The 16332-nt window shown below is 39.3% G+C and overlaps 1 protein-coding gene across 1 annotated transcript; it reads right to left on the bottom strand.

The window, feature by feature from the left end:
* Window positions 1-126: 126 nt before the first annotated feature.
* On the bottom strand, window positions 127-15770 carry slc15a1b (solute carrier family 15 member 1b). The gene is made up of 23 exons (XM_017683527.2): window positions 15618-15770; window positions 14450-14487; window positions 14201-14285; window positions 13831-13972; window positions 13261-13380; window positions 12342-12441; window positions 11743-11833; window positions 11559-11642; window positions 10156-10238; window positions 8858-8944; window positions 8637-8726; window positions 7457-7501; window positions 7317-7349; window positions 7079-7167; window positions 5851-5932; window positions 5640-5756; window positions 5394-5525; window positions 5203-5249; window positions 4801-4905; window positions 4200-4314; window positions 2982-3119; window positions 2786-2893; window positions 127-1660 (listed from the first exon to the last, which is right to left on the bottom strand). The coding sequence occupies exons 1-23, from the start codon at window positions 15646-15648 to the stop codon at window positions 1439-1441; spliced, it is 2184 nt and encodes a 727-aa protein (XP_017539016.1). The 5' UTR covers window positions 15649-15770; the 3' UTR covers window positions 127-1438.
* Between the last annotated feature and the right edge of the window lie 562 nt (window positions 15771-16332).

Raw genomic sequence — 16332 nt, 5'->3', positions numbered from 1 at the left:
GCTAAAGCTAGACAAGTTAACTGAGGCTGGCGAGCTTCTATAAGCAAAAGAGGACGAGAAAAAAGACAGTTATGTAAGATGTTCTTTACTGAAGTACATTGTTAGTATTTTACAATTTATTGCACCAGATGTACATATTAATGCACACAGCACCGGTCAACTTCACATACAAAAACACCATAAAACAATATATTTTTTATATATTATATTATATAATATATTATATTATATATAAATATATATATTATACTGACACAAATACAAACGCTAAATTATTAGCATTTTTTATGTCGGAATCCCTTATAAAAATAAACGTTTTGACATATTTTATAAAATAACCATAAATTTTGTAGACAGAGCAACATAAAATTCAACAACATTAGATTTAATTACCCCAGATTTCTGGTTTTAGATAAAACTGAGTGCTGGGTTCTCCTTCCCAAAAGAACAGTGTCTTTCTTTCTTATATTTATTTCTTAGGACAAATAAAGCAGATTTCAACACTGAAATAATGACAGGTCACCAGTTTATGAATTCCATAACACTGTACTGTAGGATGCTGTTTATAAGGCTGCATGACACCTACATAAGGATGTCATGACAACTGGCATAACCCTACAAAACTGTTCAGAAAGGCTTATTGCAACAGGCATCCTCAGTCATAAAGGCTACTTTAGCTGACAAAATTGCCTAATTTAACCGTTATAGCAAATGATGTGTATTGTAATAAGCATTTATAAAGAGGGATGTCAGTTGTCATGACAGTCTTATGTTGGTCTTATGTAGCCTCATGAACAGCACCATACAATGAAGTGTTGCCCTAAGTTCTTACACCTAAACTCTCCTTAGAAGAAAAGATTAACATAAGCATTACATTGTAAGCATTTTTTGAGACGAAAGAGAAAAGCTTGAGGTTTAAAAGAGCTACATAAAGTGACATCTTCTCTTAGCACATTATGTGGTCTGTGGGAGAATATTTGGACTGAAAAAAGAAATTCCAAGAGTCCTTTCTCAGGAGATGAATTTCAGAAACGGGAGAAATTGCTTTCGTCTCGCTGTTTTCCAATAGGACTTAACCCTGTCTAAGAAGTGAACGAGACTAAGAAGAATATTTCTTTCCTCTGGTTCTTTCTTTTTTCCACGTTTTTGGTCAATCAGTTGCTCGAAGGAGACCGGTTCGAACACACTGTGCTGAAACAAGGCCTCAGAAACAACAGACACATCATAACGGACGCCGTCAATGCCAATTTCCAAACCTCAACCCTCTGGCTATAGAAATGGTCCTATTCACACTCTTCTTCATATAAACTATGTCCATCTGCGCTGGTCCAGGAGCAGCTTATACCACAATGTCTCCTAGTATTGAACCAAAGACCAGACCAGCAGAAACATCCTTTCGTACAGCAGGCAGCAGTCAGAGGAAGCGGAGATGGGGTGTTTAGATCTTGGTCTGTTTGGTTTGCTCTGGTTTCTCAGCAGCTAAGCTGGACATGTTGCCCAACTCCAGACCTTTCTTCTTCTCCTCCTTGTCTTCAGGGTTTTGCTCAGTAAACTTGGCCTCGATCTCAGCCGGGTCAATGTACGTGTAGAAGTAGGCCATGATGGAGAAGATGATGCACACGCACACCAAGAGAGAAGCGAAGAGCACGTATTCGGCCCACTGCGGATCACAGAGCCTTGAGTTAGCAGAGAGTCAATGGTATTTTGTACCCAACACAATGTCATATTGAATTCAATGAATAATTCAGAGAAAAAAATAATTTGCTCAGTTCTCTCCTTACGCAAAATATAGGCAATATAGTTTTGCACTGCTAAGAAGATAATGTATCTCACGATCAGAGCTTGGCAGTATGACATATATACACTGATCAGGCGTAACATCATGACCACCTCCTTGTTTCTACCCTCACTGTCCACTTTATCAGCTCCACTTACTGTATAGCTGCACTCTGTACAGTTCTACAGTTACAGACTGTAGTCCATCTGTTTCTCTGATACTCTGTTACCCTGTCAGGACCCCCATGGACCCTCACAGAGCAGGTACTATTTGGGTGGTGGATCATCATGATGGACAATGAGCATTGAAACAAGGAGGTGGTCGTGTTGTTATGCCTGATCGGTGTATATTGTTATTGTGATAAACCATGTCACAATACAAACCTACATGCTTTTATGAATACATTGTAGATCTTGTCAGTTCATGTAGAACCCTGACCAACTACTGCTTCATTATAAAGAGAGTCTGTTTTACTGAGTAACACAAGCTTAGCTATACCCCAACAATGACCCCTCCCATATACCTCAAGCCATATTGAATGGTCTCAAATAGACTTGCTTATGTGGATTCAGACACTGGAGCTATAGGGCTAATCTAGTTATCTTAGAAGTAATAGAAACTCATCGCCTCCAGTCAAACTATGACTAAATAATCAAACACGTGCCTCTATTATTAAATGTGGTTACTGACACTGTGTGACATCAATAAGAGTGGACAAATTCAAGCTTAAAGAGTTTTACTGCTACTCTTTTCAGCTATGCAGTGTACATTTGTCCATTTTTATAGAAAACAAGTTTCCATAAGTGTCAGAAACCATATAAGAAAGGCTTAAAGGAAAGTTAACTGGAGGCTACTTACTTTTCCCTTACTTGTTAGCCTTGTCTTGGCTTACTGATTGCATGCAGTGTAAAGGTGAGATCATATTGCCAAACTATTTCATCAAATTATGAAGATGTATTGAGGTAAACCCTAAGCACTCGTTCCTGTATTAATATCAGTTTCCAGTACCTGCTCAGGGAGCTGTCCTGCTTCTGCTACAATCAGCACAATAATGTTCCCCACAGCAACGGTAAACAACCAGCCAGCTTGAAGGACTGACTTCATGTTGCTTGGGGCCTGAAAGGTCACAAATATTTGTTATACTCCATTTCAGCGCACTTCATGTTAAATGTGGTGTGGAAAGCAGAACAGATAGGCCCCCTACCTGTGAGTAGGAGAACTCCAGACCAGTAACGGAGAAGACCACTTCTCCAACCGTCATGAGGAAGTACTGTGGGATCTGCCAGGCCATGTGGATGGTGTTGGGCTTGATGTCTTCTACCTGCTGGATGGTGGTCCAACACTGCAGACAGTACAGACACAATACACGGTGAGATTATGGACATGCAGTAATAATTTCAGCATAACACGTCAAATACGGCAAAGAAAAAGATACTCTCAATATCTACTCAACCTGTGGTTGGTCCATTCGTCATGAAACATTCAGGGCAGCTAGCATTTCTATTGGTATTAAAACTAAAATTGGGTTTAATTTATTTAGCTCCTTTTCTCAAACCTAAGGTCACTTTACAAGAGCAACACAGGAACAGAATAAATCAAATACAAGAAAAATGCTTTGCTTTTTCTTCGCTGTGTCACTGGATCTTGTGATTAAATGTAGGCACTTTTTAATTCTACAAATTCATATATCATCACTGTCCAAAACAACAACAAGCATCTCCATTTCATGTGATTTTTTAGTTTTCTGCATCATGTAAACACAGTAGCTGACCTGACATTGTGTGAAAATTTCACAGTGAATGGACCAATAAAATGACCAACAGCACCAAACTGTTGGAATAAAATCTCTTTAACGTCTATTAATTGTCAAGGATGTTCTTGCACTCTCTTGTTAAGTTACTATTCTGGAGATACCTGTTTTTCTTTGGACGGACAGCGACAATATACAGGGTGTATCATAGGTGTATCTGTTCCCTTATTCTAAATCCAGCACCCCCAAAAATACAGCTTTTATTGGTATAGTGTGACTGTGGAGTGGCGGCTCCAGTATTTCTTATCACTCAGCAGCAGCACACCACAGTAATTAGCAGCAGTCCTCTTTTTTGCTGCACTGAATCACAGATCACTCTTTATTTGTTCCTGTTAGCTGTCTGATGCTTTTGTTGTAGATTGTCAATCAATGCCCGTCCACTGTTTGAATTCGAGTGAGAGACGCGAGCTGCTGTGCCACTGGTAGGCCTTTGTGTTGATATTAAAGCCAAGGTGCTAGACTAGTAGTGTCTGTATGCGTATCAGCTGATTAATGTTATGGAATGATAGAAGATATGAGGGGGGTGGGGGGGCTGGTCTTATTGGCAGCAAAGCTCTGATCCTAGAATCACCCTTGGGGTTGGGGTTGGGCAGAAGGGCAATGGTGACTTACATCAGGCCCAAAGCTGAAGATGCTGGGAATGATGAGTGTGTAGGAGCTTCCGAAGCCCAGAGTGATGGAGTAGTTGCACGTCTGTCCTTCACCGTTCAGTATAGTGAAGGTGGCTCTGCAACGCATGAGAGAGAAACGATGTTCAACTGATGAAGAGTCCCTCTGAGATCCTAATGCACAATGATTAATCAATGCTTTGTGATAGATCAGTGTGAAGGTGCTGATTCTAGAACGTTAGAATATAGAATAAAATGTACATTTTATTTAATACAGTAATATTCAATATAAAATGTGCCCATTTTTTAGCTAAAATAAATTGATACGGCCATTTTCAAACAAAAACACGTACATAAATTGTCATTACATCATTTATTGTACCATTAACAGATTTATGATGTATTGTTATACAAGTTGTTTGTAAAGAAGTGCATAATATATAATATTATATGTTATTTATAGAGCATATTTCACGCTAGTGGTAACAAAGTGCTTAACAGAGAGGTGATAAAGCTTATCAGTAGTAGAAGAAGCTGAGATTGATCTAAAATCATCTGCAGCTACACAGAAACACAGGCTTATGTAGTTAGCAGTCAGCACTTACTTGCCCTGTGGAACGAGGCCGTAGTCAGAGAAGTTTTTGGGCGTGATGGCGCCCAGGTCTTTAGCACCCGTCACGTTCAGCACTGTCCCAAAGCCGTTCACAAATCTACAGCCAGATAAACAATAAGCACTTTCATCAATGTCTTCCCGCAATCCGCCTCGCTCACTTTTGAGCTTACGTTGCACAAAAAGGGAAAAACAGCACCTAAGAAATGTTCTGTGCTGACAGACGCTGCGCTGTAGTTCTATATAAAACTCAGGACTGTGCTTTACCAGTCTTATACTTTCACTTTAATGAATCTCCAATATTTTACCTAAGTACAGGCCACTCTACCCACCTGGGCCCTATGCAAATACAAGCCTGCATATTCAAAATATCAACAAAAAATGATGACAAACTGACCTGATATCGTTATTTCCTTGTTCGGGTTTGGCGTTTAAATCTTGACGCTGAGAACAAAGTAAACACGATTGGAAAGTTTATCACTGCATCTTTTATCATCTGTTTTTTATTGTTTGTCTTTTAAACGTGACTTTTAGTTAGAGTACAGGTGTCCCATCGTACAGATCACGTGCTGCTATTTCATCACTTACGCTCTCTAGAATCCCGGTGGAGTCGAGCAGGACAGTTTGGCGTCTTCCTTTGATCAGACTGAGCATGAATTCACTCCCGTTCATAGCTACTGTTGCTGTTTCCGTATTAAGGTTCAGGTAGTTCCCTGAGGACTGAAGTGACATGGTAAATAACTACTCTGAGCTTTAGAAATACAGGCCCTGATCTGGTTTTAACTGACAGCAGATGAAAGAGTGAAATCAGTGAATGAAGCATTTTGCATGTACCTGGAAAGCTTGGATATCGAACGGTGTTCCATCCACAGATACAGACAGCGGGTTATTTTCCATGTTCAGGAACTTCACCTGAGCCTCAGAGTGTGAGGGGAACTTAGGCAGGGTATCCTGGGAAATGAGAGAGAAGACCAGCAGAACCTAAACCACAGAGCACTTTCTGACAGCACCTTCTAAAGTAGCTGCATTAGGAATGTGTACTTACATCAATCTGAATCTGCACCAGCGCCGCAGCCACAAACGCTAATCCTGCCAAAAACATACCCACAGTCATCCTCTTCAGAGGCCTGTGAGAGTGAGATATATATACATTCATCAGAATACATATAAAAGTGCCAGTGTGCCCCTCTGTCTCTGTTCTCCCATCATTTACAACATTCCTGGAAATCACTGTAAGCAATTAAAACTAGGCATCTGGGTGCAGCCTATTGGAGTAAAGTGGGCGGGGAGGGGCGGGGCTCCAGCTATAGATACACCCATACTCAACTGTCTGGACTTTTTCCTGGAAAGCTTATATACTGTACTGTTTTTTTCCGGCGTATCTTGTTAGACTGTAGACTGTAAGAGGCCTAACAGAGGACTTATTTATCTCAGCCAAACCAGCCTGTGTAGCGTATAGTCATCTGCAAAAGTTTGGTCAAATTTTTATTGATTTTCTAAGTGAAAATAAGTTCACACATCCACTACTAAAGAGAGAATTCAGCATATTTTAATGCACAATTACTGTCCGTTTGCTGAATTTGACATATTAGCAAAGTAAAAGTAAATGTTATAGCACATTTTGTATTTACTGCTTTATTTTTTCTCAATATGTAAAACTCAGGCATGAATAGAAAGTTAGCAGAAAATATTCATATTTATATGTTCTGTGTGGAGGCGGTGGAACTTCTTTTCACTCAGAAAATCAACAAAATATGTCATTTGACCACAGTGTTCAACCCTTTGCACATGACTACATAATTACAGTTCTGTAGAATCAAGATATTTTAATATTTTGCTTTACACAATACCAAAGATCAAATAACATCCTGACAGCAGAACCAAAAGGTCTTATCAAAGATTAAAATGTGTTTTCATCCCTTTTTAGTGCTGAAAATGTATCACGGTGCAAACACCACAATACATATACATATCATGATATCTGTGTATCATTACACTACTAGTCCAGAATAATGAATTCAGCTACATATGATCTTTAAAGATATAATGTGACAAAATATGTTTATAAATAATTTACCCTATGACACCAATCACTTAATACATTCTTGATGCCCCCCCTTAAAAAATTGAATAAAAGTAATTGAATAAAACGTGTAAAATGTCTGGCTTGTATAGAATATACAAATCTATGAATAATAAACAAATACATGAATGAATGAATGAATGAAATATTACTACACAGTCATGTAAGCTGCTCTAATGCCAGCACTCACGTGAAGTTCAGACCACATTTCTTAATGAGGGGATACACCACGCTGTCCACGATAGGCACCATCACCAGGATCAGAATAGGGTTCACGGTCTGCGAACAACAGACAGCAGGAAATACAGATGATATTCACACCACTTGTTCATGTTATACAGCAGTGTGATGTACACCTCAAGTAAATCCATTTACCACATGGTAACCTAAATGACCACAGGCCAGATTAAAGCAATTAACGGTCTCACCTGCATCTGATCTGGCTGCACAACAAAGCCACCCTGAGAAGGAGAGAAAGAAAAAGACTTTAGAGCTAAACTGCACTTCCTCTGTGCACATTATTAGTGCAAGAGGTGCGACTGTATTGGACTTGGGATTGCACACTTACAAAGTCGCCATTCATAGTCGTGGCCTGGAGAGTCCAGCGAGATCCCTGAACAGAGAAAGTGCGCTTTTTAAATAGGCAGTAAAAAGGTCGTTTACTGTGTGTGTCTGTTCGCTTTCACACACTTGGACATGCGCTTGTAGGACAAGCAGAGGAAAAACACAGTCACCTAAAATTCTGCTAACTAATGTGCATTTCAGCCAATTTAAATGCATGAATGTGTAAAGTATGATTCATAAACATTACGTTGGAAGTTCTATATTACATCTATGGTTATCATCACTTTTCTGCAACGCTTCCTATGTGCTAGAGCTGTGCTTTGTTCTGTTTACTACATGGCGCAGCTTCTCATCCAGTGGGTGGTAATCTTTAGAGGACCGCAGTGGTTTTTAATAAAGACGCAGGCTGCCCTCTGCTGGAGTGTATCGGTACTGTCTGAACAAAACCTCGTATCTCCAAAACGGTCACTTTACAGGAGAAGGAAAAATTCTACTTTACTTTTAATGTAAGTCAATGGAACCAGAATATGTCCCAAGTCATTTTGGGATTTTCTTTTAGTCCATTCTTCATGAAATGTACACACAACGTAAAGGTCAAAAGGTATTTTCAAATTATGACAAAAACTGAAAAACAACAAAAAACAAGGTTTTGTTCTGACAGCAGCGATTTATATATATATATAAATTTCTTAATATGCATCCTCTATAGGTGAACACACCTCAGCGCATTTTACATTTAATGTATACAAACTGTATATTTTATACTTTATAATACATTAAATTGTATATTTTATGACTCAGCAGGCTTGTTCTCTGTAGAGGACAAAGCGTAATCTGATCAGGGGTGTTCATATTTATCCTTAAAGGCTTATAATCATAAACACATTATAGACTACTTTTTTCTATGATACGTGTTACACATACAATACAATTATCAATGCTACATTTTGATCAATACCAACAGAAAAAAACTGCTTCCACTCATATGTCAGCTGTCAAAAACTCAATATATGCAAAATTGATTTAAATGGCTATACAGCATTTTAAAGGAAAGTCTTCATATATTCCTCTATGGAGCTTCTTTGTTTCACTGTTTAAACAAACGGACGTATGAATGACTCCTCGTCATTGAATCAAACCCCTGTGTGTGTGTTGGGGGTGGTATAGAGGGGGTATGTTCTAACCTGCTGGTCAAACAGAGCCCAGAACATGGGCAGTGGGATGTAGAGGAAGAGAACCTTCAGCACCATCTTCACTTGAGCAATCAGCAGTTTCTACAGACAGAAAGAGAAGATTCAGTGGCTGGATAAATATGCAGATGTGTGTGAGAGAGAAATGTGGGAACATAAACGGACTGTGTGTGTGTGTGTGTGTGTGTGTGTGTGTGTGTGTGTGTGAGACATACATCATATTTCTCGTTGGCCCAGTCCATCCAGTGCTCTCTCTTGGGGTATGCACTGCTGCGGTGCTTGAAGCGGTTCTTAATGGCAAACTGTATTCAACAAAAAGATTATTTTAAAAATACTTCATATCACAGCAAATGATTTCAAGATGCAGCAGCTTGTATATGAGCAATAAACCACATACCTTAACCAAAGCACCACTTAATTGCATATTATTCCTACCACGTTTTGCTGTTTAGATTCACATCATTAAATGTGAATGTATCTGTTTATTACAGTCACGTCCGTGAATATTTGGTTGAGTATATGGGCAGCTGCAAAATTATTGGCACCCTTACCCTTGATAAAGATGGGTTAATTGTCTTTGTGGTTAAGCATCTTAATCTAACACTGAGAAATCTAATCTTTAACTGAAATACATTTAGTCTAAGACAACAAAACTTATCCATAAAGGACACAGATAGATGCACTTTATTGATGTTCAAGGGACAATTTATGTGCTGCATTGGTTAAAAAACTGACAATATGCACAAGATACAGTCATGCCTATAAATATTTGGACATCAACAAAGGTATTTAGTTGTCGACCACATACAAATAATAATAAATGAGCTCAAAGTGCAGAATAAAGGCCTGGCAGAGCATCACCAGCGAAACTATAGTATATAGTGATGTCAATGGATTGCAGACTTCAGGCCATTAGGACTGCAAAGGATTTACAACCAAGTATAAAAAGTGACAATTTCTGATTATGTTAGTTTGTCCAGTTACTTCTGAGACCCTAAAAATGCAGGGCTATGTATGAAAATGGTTGTCATCTCTACATAGTGCACCAAATTTCGATGTAAATGCTCTCAAATTTGAGCACTTTGGGCTCATTTTTATTACTATTTCTATGTGGTAGACAGCTAAATAATGACCCTGTTAATGTCCAAATATTTATGGACCTGGCTATATGTGCCCAATGTCTGTATGTACTGTTTTCACTACTGTAGCATGTAAATTTTTTTCTTGAAGATCAATAAAGTATATTTATCTATGTCCCTTAGACAGATAGTTTTTGTTTTCTTAGACTAAATTTACTTCAGTCTAAAGTTAGATTTTTTCTGTATGAGATCAGCAACGAAGACATTTTTACCCATATTTTCCAAGGCTTTCTATCTACCTACCTACCTATGATGACCCGAACCTAGTTTTTTTTCCACAATACATCTGCTAGATGTGAACACCACCAATCAGATATTGTTGACACACATTTGTGAAAATTCATGGTTTATATATTTTAAAAAGTGACACTTACTCCAATGCACTTGCACACCTGCAGCATGACATTGTGTTTGGGGGCAGCTTTAGTGTACATGCTGCTGCCAGCAATGAACACAACTGTGGAGAGAAGACAGAAGATGCTGTTAAAGTTAGCCTAGCCTTCCACCCTGTGGCCACTAATGGAATAGCAAGTACAGAGTGAAAAGAATAGTTTGGCAAAACATAAAATTTACAAGTATATTGCATTGCAAAAACCGTAGGAGCAGCCATCTCAACCTCTATTGTGGTGTTTTGAATTTTTACAGATAACATTGTCATACAGTGTCTGAAAGTGCATAAATAATATCTATTTAGAAGGACTTAAAAGGCCCATACCATGGAAAAGCAGATGCTGAGCTCTTCTGGTGTTATGTAAACACTGCTCAAGTTTCAAAACGTAGAGTTACTGTCTAGTTCATATCGTCCATTTATGCACACTAAGCTGCCAAAATGGCCTTTTTTAAACGACTGTTCTTTTGATGTCATGAAAAATGATTTTGTATGTATCTCTCCACTCACTATGAAGTTATAAGTGTGTCAGCCTTTTGAATAAGGCATAATACAGGACAGCCAATAAGAACAGAGGTCATTTACATGTTGGTGTTGTCGGAAGAAAACCTTGTATCTCCAAAATGGTCACTTTACAGGAGAAGGAAAAAACCTACTTTATTTTTAATGTAAGTCAATGGAACCAGAGGTTTTTCCATGTCATTGTGGACCGTTTCCTTTGGTCCATTCATCATGAAATTTACACATGATGTAAAAACAAACAGGGATTTTCAAATTATGTCAAAAACTGAAAAACAAAAATGGAGATACGGCGTTTTCTGCGATACATCAGCTTTAAAGGGAAAAGATGGTTGAGGTAATAACTAGAAACCGTCATTCAGAGCGGCTTGATGTGAAATGTTGGGTGCTAGAGAAACTTAGAGAGTCAGAATTGTTCAGAGATGTGGTGAAGACTTTAAAATCTCCCTCACAGAAAGTTATGAACAGGCTGCCTGACGATAGTCTGATGATAAGGATGTGTAAAATTATTTACATATAAGGAAAATGTAGAGATTTGAGGCAATTGTGTGTTCATTTAGATGTAATGCTAATAATTGTAGTTCATCACTACAGCTAGGTAGCTCCAGTGCACACACACACACACACACACACACACACACACACATAAACCACTTTTCCTTCTGGGTCACAGCGGGGAGGGGGAGCCTAACCCAGTGGTCACTGGGCAGAAGGCAGGATACATCCTGGACAGGTCGCCAGTCCAGACAGACAGACACATACATCACTCACACCTAGAGGCAACTGAGTGTGTCCAGTAGGCCTGACTGCATGTTTTGGGTAAACTGGATTTTTTGCCAAACTACTTCATGAAAAGCTGACTGAACCTACTTAGCGCAACAGCCATCAGAGCGGCTGGAACACCAAACGCCAGAGGATAACACTTCTGCTGGGAGTTAATTCCACACTCCTGAGCTGTGGAAGAGAGAAACAGACAGAGAAATAAACACACAGATCTCTGGCAAACCTGCAATAAAAGTGTGCATTCTATATTCTTTTCATCAAACACACTGACCTCTGAGAATGGGAGTGATGATGGTGGAAAGCAGACTGCCGGCGTTGATGGAAAGGTAGAAGATGGAGAAGAAAGTGCTTCTCTGCTTCTCCTGTACAGACAGAGCAAAACAGCACAGCAGCAAATAATCAGCCACTGTTTTTATTACACATCACAAGCTGCTAAACGTTTTGCAGACGTTCACTGGTTTTTATGGTCTAATGAATTTATGGTGGAATCTTGTTTCATGTTCTAGACTGTAAAGAGAACATAGGAGACAACAATAATCAGTTATAATCCAAGTGCAATTATCACCGAGAGTCTTGGCATATGCAGTATCTAATCTTCATCAGTGTGGACCTTGAGCTGTATTAATGTCAGCAGTGCTGATACGGTCACATACAAACTAGCCACCCTAAGGGAGTTTCCAACCTACTGTGCTAATAATGTACAAAGTACAGCTATAAAGTGACTGCGGGATTCAGATGCTTGAGTTTGGGAGCTCATCAATTTGAAATGTGCATAAATATGTGTGTGTGTGTGTGTGTGTGTGTGTGTGTGTGTGTGTGTGTGTGTGTGTGTGTGTGTGTGTGTGTGTGTGTAAATGCAAGATTACACACCTGGTGGTCCTCAAACTGGTCTCCTCCGAAGGCTGCCACACAAGGTTTGATGCCTCCTGTTCCCACAGCAATGAGGAACAGACCCACCATAGACAGGGAACTAAGAGAAAAGAAAGATTCATTTATTTATTATGATTCAAGTACCTGTCCAGCGTGTATCCTGCCTTCCGCCCGATGAGTGCTGGGATAGACTCCAGCACCCTCTCCAGACGGAGAAGCGGCTTAGAAAATGTGTGTGTGTGTGTGTGTGTATGATTCAAGTGCACATTCACTGCCCTTCAAAAGTTTGAGGTCATCTTTTTCTCTTTAAGGATTTTTGCTGTTACTTTACAATTAAATGCAAAAACATAAAACATCTAAAAATAGTTATTTATCAGCTTTGAGAGTTTTTATGTTTTTTATGTATTCAAAGTCTACATTGAAGAAGGGCTTGCGTGCTTCACGCTGTGGCTGCATTTTAGGGATGCTCTCTAAAGGTTGTGGGAAATTAAATCAACAGATTCTGTAAAAGTGACCTTGGGTTATCTATTTTTCTTTACATGGATACGTTGCTGACATCATCCCTGAAGCAGTCCTTTTGTCAGTTAACAGTTTTTAGCAAAGAAAAATGGTAAAAACAGCTTCATGTTTAATAACTTAGATCAAACTGACAAAGTAATTATTAAAGCACCTCGAAAACGTGTGTGTGCTCAAACCTTAAGCAGTGTGTTTCACAAGACTGGAAGGAGGCTTTATGCTCTGGAGTGCTGATAACGTGCAGTGCACTTTTACACTACCTGTGCTTACAATGGGGCTTAATAGTGCTGGTAATGGAAGTACTCAGGCTTTATTGTTTGATGTTAAATATTTATGAGAGGGCTTTTTGTATTATGTGTGTGTGTGCGTTGTGTATGCTTGTGTTCCTGGAGCAATAACTCACACATGGAAGGTCATGTTATCAGGTGTGCCGTCCTGGTTGGTGTCTGTAATATCATGGATGGCACCGACCGCCATGACCACTTGTCCTATAGTGTACACAATGGACAGATACACTATGGTCCTGTACAGAAAGAGAGAGAGAAATATCCAAATATCATATCTATCTATCTTTCTATCTATCTATCTATCTATCTATCTATCTATCTATCTATCTATCTATCTATCTATCTATCTATATTTTTTTTTACAGTAACAAAGTCAATCCAATCATATAGTCAAGAGGCTGAAGCTTCATTAGTTACCTACAAGCAGTGGAACATAATATTGACCATCTAGCACTGTTCAAATAGCATGTCTACATCATCACACACTGGCCTCAAAATGTGTTGAGCTGCTAAAGGGTGATTCCACTGAATTCACTACATTTCTACAGTGTTTATTCACTGAGATGTAAACGAAGTCATTCAGTGTGGTTTGGTGTGAAATGGTTTATTGTAGACTCTGATTCCTTTGCTTGGCGACACCAAACATATCAGAATCAAAACATGAGAACAAACGTGAGTTCACTCACTTGAACTTTCCCAGCCAGGAATCAGCCACGATAGCACCCAGGATGGGTGTCAGGTAGCACAGGGCCACAAAGGTGTGGTAGATAGTGGTGGCCAGATCGTCGTCCCAGCGCAGGAAGTAGCGAAAGTAGAGCACCAGCACCGCTGTAGAGAATACAGGAGAGAAGCAATGAGCATAAAGAAAAGGCAGAAGATGAAGAGACGGAGGGGACGGAGAGCAAGAACAGGGTGAGATGCAGAAGATGTTGGTGGTGTTGGAAGACTCACAGAGGAGATGTTGTGAATAGATAGTCTATATACTTCAGTGCTGGAATGAGGAGCATGTGCTCATTACTGCGAGTGCTGTATGTGTGTGCTGCACTCTAAACTCACCTCGCATGCCATAGTAGGAGAACCGCTCGCAGAACTCATTCACCACAATAAAGAAAATACTGAGCGGGTAACCACAGCAGTCCACCTGCTCACAGAAAAAGAGCACGTATTAAGAGCTAACTCACCACTGTAGCTATTTAAATGTAGCTTAATGACACACACACCTTATACTTAAAACACCTTGTGTATATATGTGTGTGTGTGTGTGTGTGTGTGTGTGTGTGTGTGTATGCTGCTTGCTGATTTTACCTTTGATTTACTCTTCTTGGTCCTTCCTTGCTCTTTGTCTACAAAGCACAAAAAGGTATGTCAGTGAAAACATGGATATGTGAAGTTGGTTAAGGCTGTCAAACTGGTATAAGAGGTTTTGCAGATTAAAAACAAAGGACAGAGGCGTTTCATTAAACAATGTGAAAGATATCTCAAGAACACAGAACTTAAAATTCACAGCCGGTGGTCTGGATATAGACCTTCAGAATAAAGAGGATTTCAGCTAAGAATGTCTGTTGACTGAAGGATTTAGTCCAAATCAAGGCTTTAATCCATGGTCTGAAAATTGTGAACTCAATGTAATTCAGTGTAAATGGTGGCCATTAGTCAGATGACTTAGCAGATATATGTGTAGTAGGGGTATTTATCTTCACTGTGATAAGTCACAGTATAACATATCTTTCTGAGTATAATGTGGATTTTAGTAGCGGGTAACTGGTTTTACTGCAGTGCAATATGTGAAACACTGAATAAAAATCTCTCTAGTCACAGTTTTTATGTGGTGCATTTACTGCTCCAGCTTACCAAACCTTAGAAAAATCAGTGATGCAAAAAAAAAAAAAATCCTACACAAAACTTTGGGTATTCTTTATTAAATTACTTAGTTTTTAAAATGAACATATGTTAACACATCCTCTACACCGGATATGTTCTGCACATTTTAACGCAGTTGTTCTGTATTTCTGGTTTCCAGGATCTCCTGAATTTAGCATACTGAGAAAAAAAGTGTCCAGTCTAAAATGTTCACATTTTGTCTGCACTAAAATTTGCTTAAAAATGCCATATAAAAGTTAGATGTGAGAACATGCTAACTTATTTTTACTCAGACAATCTATAAAACGTCTTTTGATTGGAGGTATTTAAACTTTTGCATATGACAGTACTGGAAATAAATATCATAAACCATATTGTGCATCGCGAAAATGTTGTGATGTTATATTTTTGCCAAATTCTTAAAGGTTCATATTCTTAAGATTAAGGGTCACTCTTAATCTTAATCTTAAATCACTTAATCTTAATCTATTGCCCACCCAAACTTTGAATTAAAATATTAAAATAAAAATAAAAAATTCTGATTTTCCAAGATAACACAATCCGGTCCTCATAATCCGCCCCCTACTGTGCGTCCGCAGCCTGGTCCACTCACCTGCCATGGCGTCTGCTTTCTCTGGATTCATCTTTACTCCTTACTGCTAGTGAATATCCTTTAGTGCAGACACACACAGCCACTGGCGCAGCACACAAACGTCCTCAGGTCGGTCCCCTGTGCTATGAGCACAGGTAAGCAGATAGCAGGGTTTTATATGACCTGCATCATAAAAAAGGGGGCTGCAGCATGGACTGTGGCCCCCGTTTATTACACATCAGCCAGAACATCAGGATCTGTGTCCACGTTTATTTTAATCATCGCAATAAAATCAATACAGCTGATTATTTTCCTGTTAATCTACAAACTCCTCACTGATAGACTCAAACCTGAAAGATAACCTGTGTCTGTATGTTAGAAGGTAAAGCGCAGTGATCATCTGCTCATGAAGAATGTTCAGGCAGTATCGTGGCATCAAAGGCACAGACCAACGCACACTCACTGGCCACTTTATTAGGTACACCTTGCTAGTAAAAGGTTGGACCCCCTTTTGCTGTAGCCCATCTTCTTCAAGGTTCGACATGTTGTGTATTCAGAGATGGTATTCTGCATTCCTTGGCTGTGACGAGTGGTTATTTGAGTCACTGTTGCCTTTCTATCATCTCCAACCAGTCTGCCCACTCTCCTCTGACCTCAACAAGGCATTTTCGTCCACACAACTGCCGCTCACTGGATATTAGTCTGACCAGCCCATCTAGCACCAACAACCATGCAT

Source organism: Pygocentrus nattereri, chromosome 30 (assembly GCF_015220715.1).
Source record: "Pygocentrus nattereri isolate fPygNat1 chromosome 30, fPygNat1.pri, whole genome shotgun sequence".
Classification (NCBI taxonomy): Eukaryota; Metazoa; Chordata; class Actinopteri; order Characiformes; family Serrasalmidae; genus Pygocentrus; species Pygocentrus nattereri.
The sequence above is the reverse complement of the archived record's forward strand: the minus strand, read 5'-3'. Positions and strand labels throughout refer to the sequence as shown.

Coding starts and splice junctions, on each gene's coding strand:
- slc15a1b (XM_017683527.2), bottom strand. CDS start 15,648: ATGAATCCAGAGAAAGCAGACGCCATGGCAG. Junction 14,488..15,617: donor GAAAGCAGACGCCATGGCAG/GTGAGTGGACCA, acceptor TGTGCTTTGTAG/ACAAAGAGCAAGGAAGGACC. Junction 7,502..8,636: donor GGGCTCTGTTTGACCAGCAG/GTTAGAACATAC, acceptor TTCTCTGTTCAG/GGATCTCGCTGGACTCTCCA.